The sequence below is a fragment of the Cucurbita moschata genome, unplaced genomic scaffold, assembly GCF_002738365.1.
Source record: "Cucurbita moschata cultivar Rifu unplaced genomic scaffold, Cmos_1.0 Cmo_Scf00013, whole genome shotgun sequence".
In the NCBI taxonomy this organism is placed as follows: domain Eukaryota; kingdom Viridiplantae; phylum Streptophyta; class Magnoliopsida; order Cucurbitales; family Cucurbitaceae; genus Cucurbita; species Cucurbita moschata.
The window spans coordinates 4,555,460-4,566,706 of record NW_019268529.1 but is presented as its reverse complement, the minus strand read 5'-3'; the positions used below and the strand labels follow the sequence as shown (position 1 = coordinate 4,566,706).

At 36.7% G+C, this 11,247-nt stretch overlaps 2 protein-coding genes across 3 annotated transcripts; both read right to left on the bottom strand.

The window, feature by feature from the left end:
- Nucleotides 1-706: 706 nt before the first annotated feature.
- Nucleotides 707-6,958, bottom strand: LOC111451066 (glutamate receptor 3.7-like). 2 transcript variants are annotated; one of them, XM_023091325.1, is made up of 7 exons: nucleotides 6,839-6,958; nucleotides 5,623-5,942; nucleotides 4,146-5,467; nucleotides 3,556-3,833; nucleotides 3,425-3,456; nucleotides 2,139-2,548; nucleotides 707-1,408 (listed from the first exon to the last, which is right to left on the bottom strand). In XM_023091325.1, exons 2-7 carry the CDS (start codon nucleotides 5,876-5,878, stop codon nucleotides 989-991), a joined length of 2,718 nt encoding a protein of 905 aa, XP_022947093.1. In that variant the 5' UTR covers nucleotides 5,879-5,942; nucleotides 6,839-6,958; the 3' UTR covers nucleotides 707-988. The 2 variants fall into 2 exon arrangements, with proteins under 2 accessions (XP_022947093.1, XP_022947094.1); XM_023091326.1 differs by having other exon boundaries at nucleotides 1,150-1,408; nucleotides 2,135-2,548.
- Nucleotides 6,959-8,569: 1,611 nt separating this feature from the next.
- LOC111451070 (high mobility group B protein 3-like) lies at nucleotides 8,570-10,671 on the bottom strand. Its single transcript, XM_023091332.1, has 7 exons — nucleotides 10,529-10,671; nucleotides 9,878-9,985; nucleotides 9,691-9,748; nucleotides 9,503-9,547; nucleotides 9,199-9,279; nucleotides 8,968-9,075; nucleotides 8,570-8,839 (listed from the first exon to the last, which is right to left on the bottom strand). Exons 1-6 carry the CDS (start codon nucleotides 10,576-10,578, stop codon nucleotides 8,968-8,970), a joined length of 450 nt encoding a protein of 149 aa, XP_022947100.1. The 5' UTR covers nucleotides 10,579-10,671; the 3' UTR covers nucleotides 8,570-8,839.
- Nucleotides 10,672-11,247: the final 576 nt, after the last annotated feature.

Genomic DNA, 11,247 nt, shown 5'->3' with positions numbered 1-11,247 from the left:
AGTATAATAAATTTATTGAGGGTACCAAGTGGGGGCTGTCAATATGAGAAGTCGTATCCAATATCTGACGTGTCTTAAATTTTTATGTCACTGTATAAAATAGGGAGAAACACGTGGCAGGGTGTGGACCCCACCAACTATTTCTTTTTTATTTATTTAAATCCACAAGACACAGTGTACCCAACACACGGTCAACCACACGTGGTCAAGTCAAGTGACGTGACGATGAAGCTCAAAAGGAAAAAAAATTCAATAATAAATTTTTGTTTAAAAAGGATTTTCAATAGTATTTTATAAATATTTTAAAATTTAAAAACTTTTTTTTTTCTCCAATCTCTACTCGTCACTAACTGGAGCGTCCATCGTTAATAGATATTGTCCTCACAATCTACCCTTTCGAGGTCCAGCATTTTCGCCGGCACTCATTCCTTTCTCCAATTGATGTGGGTCCGCCACCAAATCCACCCCTTCGGCGAACAGCCATGAGGCTAGCACATTGTTCCGATGTTTAACTTTGATACGGTTTGTAACAATCCAAGTCTAAGCCTACCGCTAGTAGATATTGTCTTCTTTGAGCATTCCCTCAAGACTTCGAAACGAGTCTTTGAGGAGAAAGTTTCTACACCTTTATAAAAAGTGTTTTGTTCTCCTCCCCAACTAACGTGGAACATCTAGTAATACTGACGCGATCCTAATATACACTTAAAAATGTCAACCTACCAAATTTGATCACTTCATATAGAATGAAACACTGATAGCAATCATACATATCATACTTGTCTCATCTTACAGAATTTTACCATTCAAACATGGTAGTAATTAAGATCTCAATGTTGCAGTCTTATTTACATGAACACTAAATTTTGGGTAACTTTCCAGCAATGGAAGAACATAGCATAATATTTTTCTAACATAAGATCCAACCTGCAAGAACAGCTGCAGGATTTACCTTCAAGCCTTTTCCAATGCACATCAATAAGCTATGCTATCATTTAGCCTGATTCTGAGTATCATTCTTTCGAAAAAGTCTCTTGATGGCTTCTTCCTTTTCATCGACGAAGTCGATAAACTTGTATACGACATGAATCCAGCTTGAGTTTGAATTAGATGATACCGTCTCTGCATGAGAAGATTCCTTCTGCTGCTGTCTTGTGTATCGAGCGAATTGTCGAACGATTCGGAGCAAAAATATGAGAAGAGCAGCGAGTGAAAAGGCACCGCACAACAGATATAGACCCCAGAAGCTGAGTAAGTGAAGTTGGTTAGGCTCAGATTTCCTTCTCCTCTCTCCAGGACAACCCTTCTTGCAGAACCACTTCTCGTGGATCTTCTGAAGTCTTCCATTCTCGGAGAGCTTTAGAATTGCTGTTGAAATGTCTACTGCAAGTGGAGATCCTCTCTGAAAAGCCTGGTAGAAAGTTTTACATTAATGGCGTGCAACTATTCCATGAAAAGAGTAACATAGGATACTAATACTAACTATATCGGCTCAAGTCCACGCTAGCAGATATTGTCCTCTTTGAACTTTCCTTTATGGGCTTTCCCTCAAAAATTTTAAAACGCATGAGGCTAAGAACGATACGTAACGGATTAAAACGAACAATATCTACTAGCGGTGAGCTTGAACTGTTACACCAATACTATCTTCATTGGTATGAGGCCTTTTGAGAAAACCAAAAGTAAAGCCATGAGAGCTTAGGCTCAAAGTGGACAATATCATACCATTGTGGACGTTCGTGATTTCTAACGTAGTAACAAAGTCTTGTCCTTAACTTAGTCATATCAATAAAATCCTCAAGTGTTGAAGAAAGAAGTTGTGTGCCTCGAAGATGTAGTCAAAAGTGATTCAAGTGTGGAACAAAGGGTGTACTTTGTTCGAGGACTCCAAAGAAAAGGAGTCGAGCCTTGATTAAAGGGAGGCTATTCGAGGGCTCCACATGCCTTAGGGGAGGAGGTTACTCACAAATCCACAGTTATCTCTAGTCCTAATGCACCTACTAATGTATGCCCACAGTTATCTCCTAGTAGTCCTAATGCACCTACTAATGTATGTCCACAGTTATCTCCTAGTAGTCCTAATGCACCTACTAATGTATGTCCACAGTTATCTCCTGCTGTAGTTAAAGAAGGGTACTCACAAATCCCCATCCACTCTTGGTGAATGGCTGACCGATCATTCCAAAGTCGTTCCTCCCTGATAAGAATAACTCAATATATGGCAGTTCATCAACAACAGCCGCCACCCCTCCTTTTTTGAAGGGCCCCTTCAATAGTGCTGATTCATACTCTTCAGGAGAGCCTAGAGGTACAAGCCTCGATCGCGGAAGGTAAAGGCTCTCGGTCAGATAGCTATATGCAAACGATCCAACCTGGTACCCAATTGGGTGTTCACTGGTAATCAAGTCATCAAGTCCTTTAATGGGAGATGAAAGCTGCTGAACTGTAAGGATTGAAGTGAGACTAGCTGTATAGCTTGATGTGATAACCATCAATAAGAACAGCCAAACCACCATTACCATGCGTCCAAGTGGACTTACAGTATCTTCCTCTGTAATATAGAAATCTTGTCAAACATTTACCACACCAATTCAAGTGAACAGTAGGTCACAGCAAGTTTTTTAGGTAAATTGAAGCAGAAATATTAATAAGCCTAATTGTCGTTTTGAATGTATAAATTTGTTCTTATTTATAATCATAACATAGTGAGAATAGAGTGGATTAAATTATAAGCTGTTGGAGCTTGATTTCTCTTATATAGTCCTAGTTAAAAGTCGGACTTCGAGTCGAACTTGCTCCATATGAAGCCCACTTGATGATGCTGTTTCTTCTTATTTTAGACGGTGTTTGTTGTTAGGAATCACGACTCTATACAATAGTATGATCTTGTCCGCTTTGAGCATAAGCTCTCGTGGCTTTGTTTTGGGTTTTCTCCAAAAGCCTCATACCAATGGAGATGTATTCCTTACTTATAAATCCATGATCATTCCCTAAATTAGCCAACGTGTGACTCCTTCCCAACAATTTTCAACAATCCTCCCCACGAACAAAGTATACTATAGAGCCTCCCCAAAGGCCTATAGAGCCCTCGAACAAAGTACACCCTTTATTCGACACTTTTTTACTACACTTTTGAAGATCCCAACTTCTTTGTTCGACATTTGAGAATTCTATTGACATGGCTAAGTTAAGGGTATGACTCTGATACCATGTTAGGAATCACGACTCTCTACAATGGTATGATATTGTCCACTTTGAACATAAGCTCTGTTGGTTTGTTTTAGACTTCCCCAAAATACCTCGTACCAATGGAGATGTATTTCTTACTTAGAAACTCATGAGTATTCCCTAAATTAACCAACGAGGAGTTACACAAGAAAAAGAAACAACAAATAAAAGAACGTGAAGTAAAATACACATATCTTACGGTTCGTTTTAAACAAGGTTGAGAAGCTGAACCTGCAAGATGGAAACATTTTCAAAGATCAACTTATTTTTAAAGGAAATGTGTATCAACCATTTACTGATTAATAAGCCAACAACCTTCGGATCACTTACAGTATTACTGTCAAGAGCTGCCTCTTTGGTGGACCACGGAAATCATCGTTTACTCGATGCTCAAGAAGCCATATGACCGCGCCGATCATAAAAAACGACGCCGAGGTAACACACCACATCTCTACTGTAAATGGTTTAAGGAAAACCCAAGCATTTGATTTTGAATTTTTGATTGGAGCCACAATAACAAGACCAGTAGAAGCAAAAGGCTGAGAAAAATCCACAATCCTTGTGCGGTTGGCTACAATTGCAATATCTCCAACAGCTGCATCAAATATCTATCACAATGAAAAAACAAGAGAAAGTAAACGCTTCATTCTCTTTGGACAACAAACAAGTAGATAATATGGTTATGATCACGCAACAACAACGCACATATTTGATCTAGAAGAGAGAAAATATTTGATCTAGAAGAGAGAAAATGCGAGGAATATTGACTAAAGGTTTTGTATGACTTACTATCTAAGGGTATATATATGGTTCGGTTCACTATATATAGTTTTACCAGATATAACCCATCTACTCTATATATATAACTTGTATAATCGTTGACTAAGTTATAAATAAGAACAAATGTAATGATTACTTACACCGTTGGCAACGTTCTTCACAAGGTCGTTATAACAAGGATTGGAGTAGCCATTACCAAAAGGTATAAACCTGTAAGGAACATCATATGGGACCAACTTTCTTGCTTCATTGAACAGATCAATACAATATCCTTCAATGTTTTTGTTGCTTCCATTGGTTACTGAAACAAATTCAACGAAACTTACTCGAAGTGGCACTCCAATTATCAATGGTCTTTCATTGTCTGCAATCACCCATCCGCGTGGTCTTGCTGTCTTCCCACCAGGCCAGGTAACATTGCCAAGAGTCTGGTTTAGATGAGTATAACTAATTCGTTTCTGCTTCAGAGTTTCAGGTGATTGGATTGTAAAGCCTGTGATATTGGACCAGTAACCAACCGTGCGCAACCCGGTCTGATCGATATTAAGCACCTCATAACCTCTGCTGATGATATTCCGATCCGAATTGAACTCGAACCGACCACTTAAACCAGTGAATTTTGTCTGCAACAATATGCTCAAAAGAAGAGCACCATCATCAAATACTTTGAGCTTCCCCAATGGCATTTTAGTTGTATTTAAATCATGAAACTTATTCTTCAAAGAGAAGGTAATGCTCCTACCTTCATTCAGAAACTTATCGATTGAACGTGCAAGTACTTGAATGGTATCATAGGCACTAAGAGCATAGACATTCAATGAATAATTCCTTAACCGAGACCATAATGTTGTTTTTTGGCTGGATTCAGGAGTATGTTGACGAAGAACAACCACTCCTTGAAGGATGTTTAGAGAGGTTTTGTTCATGGGAAGAATTGAATCTAAGGTAGTAGAAAGCCAATCTGTTGCCAGCCACACATAATCACTTGTCATCATATTAAGTTGATGAGCTATTTTGAAGATCCTTAATTTAGGATCAGGATTGACATGAACAATATAGACACGAGGGCCAAGCAGCTTGGATTTATTGAGTATGTCCGTGATTTCTCTGAGATGAAACAGAGAAGGTAAGGGTATTTTATGAGAAATTTTAAACATCTTGTCAAGTTCATCAGTTAAAGTGGATATTCCATTTCTACCATAATCATCATCTACAAAGATCATGATCACCTCTTTCCACTCATAAAAGTCGATTAATTCTGCTAATGCAGTCATTTGATCAGAGTCACTGTGAGTAGTCCGTAGGAAAAAGGGGAATTGGAGAGCAGATAAAGTTGCATCAGTGGCAGCATATGATATAAGAGGCACTTGGAGATTGTTAGTAATCTGTAGAACCATATGAGCCACAACTGAAGATTGAGGCCCAACGATGGCTACCACGTCTTTCTCAAGAACATGGAAAGCTGCCACACATGGGGGCGGAAGTCAGAAAGTGTAACGTAAGACAAGAAGACATCAAAAAAATTCAATATAGAATAAGAATTCCAATATTAAATTTCAAAAAATGTCGCCAAAATACTATAATATAATATGAATGAAGTTGTGTGCAGTGAAGTACCTCCAATAGAGCCCAAGAGAACATTGCAATGAGTATCTGCCATGACCAAATTCAGCTTTGTTCCATTGAGAATGGAAGGGTCTGCATTAACATCAGAAACTGCAGCTTCCATTGCCACCTTCGCGGTTCTTCCTATAACTGAATCAAAAGTGAAAACTGCACCAATGTTCACAACCGCTGGCCTTTGGCAACATGCAGAACCAGCAAGAAATGCCCATATCGAACCAATCAATGTAAGAATTAATAAGCTCTCCATGAGCGAGCCTTGACCAGGAAGACTCAAAGCTGACTAATGCAACCTTTCACAGAGCCGGAGAGTGCTGAACAGGCAAAGAGCTTTTGGTGATAACCAGGAAAACTTTAATTGAAGAGAAGGAGATCAAGAACGCAGCCCACATAAGAACATGCATTACACCTACAAGTTTCATGAGTTTATTGAGTTTATGAGTTTATAAGTAAGGAATACATCTTTATTGATATGGGGCTTTTTGGGGAAACCAAAAGTAAAGCTATGAAAGCTTATGCTCAAAGAGGACAATATCATACCATTTATGGAGAGTCGTGATTTCTAACATGGTATCAGAGTCATGTCCTTAATTTAATTGTGTCAAATAGAATCCTCAAATGTCGAACAAATGGTGTACTTTGTTCAAGGGCTCCAAAGAAAAGGAGTTGAACCTCGTTTAAGGGGAGGCTGATCGAGGGCTCCATAAGCCTTAGGGGAGGCGCTATGGTGTACTTTGTTCGAGGGGAGAACTGTTGAGGATTGTTGGAAGGAGTGTCCCACGTCGACTAACAAAGGAGTTGATCCTAGGTTTATAAGTAAGGAATACGTCTCCATTGATATGAGGCCTTTTAAGAAAACAAAAAGTAAAGCCACGAAAGCTTATGGTCAAAGTGAACAATATCATACCACTATAGAGGGTCGTGATTCCTAACATAAACTAACTATTTCAGCGACATAAATCATCGATAGTATACAGGACAATAATAAGTACAGAGGAGGACAAGGAAAACAAGTCAAGGGGGATTGACACATCTTGTCGAGGAACTCATTCAAATCCTATATTATTAATGACAAAACAAAACGAAGCCATTGGTTTACTTTCCAGAAAAACATATCATCCTAAGCAAACGCAAAATCAAAGAACGTAAAAGAGAAGAAAAATTGACTTCCATAACCAAAAAGCTCTAAGGATTGATAAAAGAAGCTTACTGTTGCCCATTAATGCAAGCATCCGATTTGACGCCCAAAAGCTGTTTAACAACGTGGTGCTGGTTCCGCCGATGATCCCACCAATCATTGTTAATCGATGCTCACAACTCCGAGCAGCTCATCGACAAAGTCCACCGAATCACCACTGTTACAGAACAGACTAAATAACCGCAAGTTCACAGAAAACAAACACAAAATTTCTCTCCCCTTCCTCATCTGTTCGTCGAAGCAAAGAATGACTGAACCGCAAGGTTTCTTTCCTCGAGAACCATCGAACCACACTCCATTCACTGAATCAAACTGAAAGAAGGTATCATATTGAATAACAAATTCAGCATATTATAATCTACTTTGAAAACGGAACTTCACAGTGAGTCAAAGAAATACGCATCACAAACACTTGAAGAAACGCATAACGACTAACAACAGTGGTACCTTCATAGGAGGGAGGACCATTTGCATTGTTTTCAACTGCAATATCTGATTGGATGAGGAAGATCCATAAATTTCTGTAATAACACGTGGTGATGATACAATACTATACACCATTTTTCGTAATTTATAAGAGAAAATCATAACAAGGAAGAAAATGCTGAACAGAATTTTTCGTAATTTTTTCTAATTACCCTTAAAACATGAACTTGTAATCTTATTCACACCCATCTTTAAAACATGAAAATTGTTGCAACTTTACCCAGATTGAGATTCTAAGAAAGGGTAAAGATGGAGCTTTTTCTCTTATAATAGAAATTCAAAATTTTTAAACTTTACCCAGATTGATGATGGAAAGTGCCACATTTATTGTTTTAGACAAAAAAAAAAAAAATATATATATATATAGAATAAAGATTTATTAACTGGTGTACTTGAGATTCGAGATTTGAGAAGGGGAATCTTTTTTCTTTCTTTCTTATATATATATATTATCCAAATCGCAGAAGTATATGTTAGATTGTATAGTATAATCAACTAAGATACATTTTTTAAATAAGAAGAATTGTTTTTTTTTTTTTTTTTAACAAAAGGTTCCAAATTTTGTGTATATGAAAATTGCTATTAATAAACGTGTATGGTTATTATTTAAAAAAAAAAAAACGATCCGTTTGGACAAGTGGGATAAGGGTTTGACTTCGCTTATTTTTGCTGTCGTGGCTTTATATTAATATTTGATTGAACAATATTTTGTTCATGGGTTAATAGGAAGCCGACAACCACTAAACTCTTTTTCAATAATAATAATAATAATATAATGATTATTATTATGTATGTTCTCTCGTAAGAAAATTATGCATCTCTGACTTGTTGGTTCAAAATTGAATGATGGTTAGTAAGAAATTCTTGTGGACACGTTTGATAGCAAACTAGTCGTTGATTTTTTGTTTTAAAATTGAAACTTGTAAACACGTTATTGTTGCCTACTTTTTCATAAATATTTTAAAATTCAAGTTTTTCAACATTTAAATATAGTTTTATGTAATATAATTTTAAAAAAATAACTAAAAATACAAATGTTTTAAAAAAAAAGAATAAAAAAATTAATGTGAAACTTTAGTGACTTTTAGCTGTGCTCAATTATGGTTGGATTTTATCTGTTGTTTTGATAAGTTTCAAATCCTTATATTTTCTAAATTTCTTATCAAACTCGATCTACTCCAATATTCCGGAATGTCCATATGTTTTTTTTTTTTCTTATCGGAACTCAAAACATGCAACCCTTGTTAACCAGAGACTAACCTCAAGGGAAATGAAACATGCAGTTCATCGCCAAAGCAGAGAAGTACGCAGAATATACAAATGCATCCAAGGAAAATCCTAATTTTGTTCTAAAATTGTTAAGGAGTTATGCAATTTCTTCTAGCTTCCTCTTGACTCTCTTTGCACTTGCTAGCTTCTTGCCTACAATCATGCAACGTTTATTTAAAAATATATGAAATTCTGTTACCTCCAAGGGACCTGAAGTTCTGCAAATCTTGGCGGACGATGTAGGAAGCCATATATCAGCTGCTTGCAACGGTATAAGACAAAATCAACATCTAGAAGAACAAAGGGAAGATGATATGGCACACGGCTGTGCTATAGCATGCATGTGCATTGGTGTATGACAACTATAGATAGGAAGAAAGAAATACCTAAGAGCTAGAGCTAGCTTCTTGCTCTCCGTCATCACGGACATCAGAGGTTGATTTCTGTGATTCTGTTGACATTTCAACTTCAGCTTCAGCGGCCGCAGAGCAATTCTGAAAACCATGAGATCTTAGAGAAGAGAGATAGGGACAAACAGATAATAAATGAAACCTGGTGATGTTCGGACAAAGTGAAGCTGAAGGAACGAAATGAGAGAGAGAAAAGAAAACAGTTACGAGTTTCTTCTTGTATACTTCAAGAGCTATCTCGTACTCTGCCTTCCTTCCCAAAGATTTTTCAGCATAAGGAGCTTTTTCCTGAGGAAGAAAAACAAGTACCACAAACTTGTATCGTTGATAATTCTGATGGCTAAGCGAAGCCAACACAGATTGCAAAACGTTAACAATCTTTTAACTAAAGTAGAACAATTAGCTTCCAATCTTATTCCTAAATCATTTATTCTTAAAGTTACTCACAATAACTGTTTAGTCACGAACTACTTTTCTATGAAAGTCCGAAAATAAGTGATCATAATCTTACAGCATCAGACATTGATTTCCATTTCTCACCGCCAGCTTTACCAACCTGCAAAATAACGAAACACAGATAGCCACAAATCTGGCTAAGTACTCGACAAGTCTTCTGATCATCCACTGGATCGTATTTAAATAAAAGTGGAGGAATAAATAGAAAGGTATGCTAACTAAAACAAGAGTATAAAATCTCACAGCTGGACCAGCTTTTGCATCAGGAAACTTCTCCTTGAACGTCTTTCTAAATTCCTCCCTATCATTTGCCAAAACAAGAAATCGAAATCAGAACGAATAAATATAATGTAAGCTCGAGTGTAAAGAAAGGTTTCAAAATAAAGCAGATTCTATCTAGCACTAGAGCCAAATCATAAATTATACTTACATGAAAATGAAGAACGCTGTGGCTGGACGTTTAGGAGCATTCTGGTCTTTCTTCATGGCTTTGTTGCTTTTCGTGGATTTCATCTCAGCTTTCCTCTTTTTCAGCATCCTTCGGACAGTATATCAGTAATAAAATCACACATCATGAAAAGGAGATGGCAAGTTGCATAAAAACATCAGGAGCACATTCAAATGAGCCAAATCGTACGGAAAATACAAGAGTTACAAGAGTTATTTGATTTAATTCCGAAACAACGATTGCGAGCGGAATAAGGACATAATATCAGTGGAATAGTTGAGATTCAAAGAAGTGAAGAAACCTCGTGTAGGAAAACAAAACTAACAAAACTGATTTAGAAACAAACGCATGCGGTGAAGTTCATCTCAATTACAAATATACAAAGAGGCAAAACATTACAAAATAGTAGAAAAAAAATGGACGTACATTACCTACAAAGCACAAGAACATACATATACAGAAACAGAGAGTACAACATCGCAACTGAGGAGAGCTTGCAGAATCAAAGAAACTAATCGTACAGGAGAAGATAAGAAACTTATATCGAAAACCGAAACAAAGAATGTGAAAACTTATTCAAGACAAAAAAAAGAAAAAAAAGAAAAAAAACTAAAACAAGAAGAAGAGGATTACTCTGCGTTAGGCTTCTTGTGAGTGACGACAGCGTTCTTCAGAGCTCTCATGGTGGCTTTCTAGAATTAGGCGGACTCGTAGAGGAAGAGAGGGAGAGTGATCGAACGAACAGAGAAGGAGAAGAGAACGGTTTTATATAATGTGTGATGCGAAATTAATTCGAAATGTCAAACTAAATGAAAATGAAATGCATCCAAAATTCCTTAATTTTGGCGGGAAATGACCACGAATACAATACACGATACGTTGGTTACCGAGGAGAGGTGAGCCAAACAAACGCGCGTCGCTTCCTCTTGTACGGAAAAAGTTGATTATTTTACTTGATTTTTAAGTTAAATTACTATTTTAGGTCATGTCTAATAGATTTTTATATTTTAATTTAATCTAATAATTATATAACATATTTCCCATCCCATTTAAAGTATTAAATCTATTTAATATAATATTAAATTTTATGTCCAATTTTGTGTATTTATATGTTGAAGCTCTATTAGATTTATATGATCTTTTAATGCCAATTTTGTGTAAAATTGTGGATTTATAAATAAATAAGCATTAATGCCATCTTGTGCAAAGTTGGCCCAACATATATTTGCCTATGAAAAGAAATAAATTCTCCATGCCCCATTGGCTGGGTAGCCATTCTTATTAATTTTTATTGGTACCATGGCAATTATGCCCTTATCATGTAAGCCAGTATGGCCAAATGTGGCAGGGGT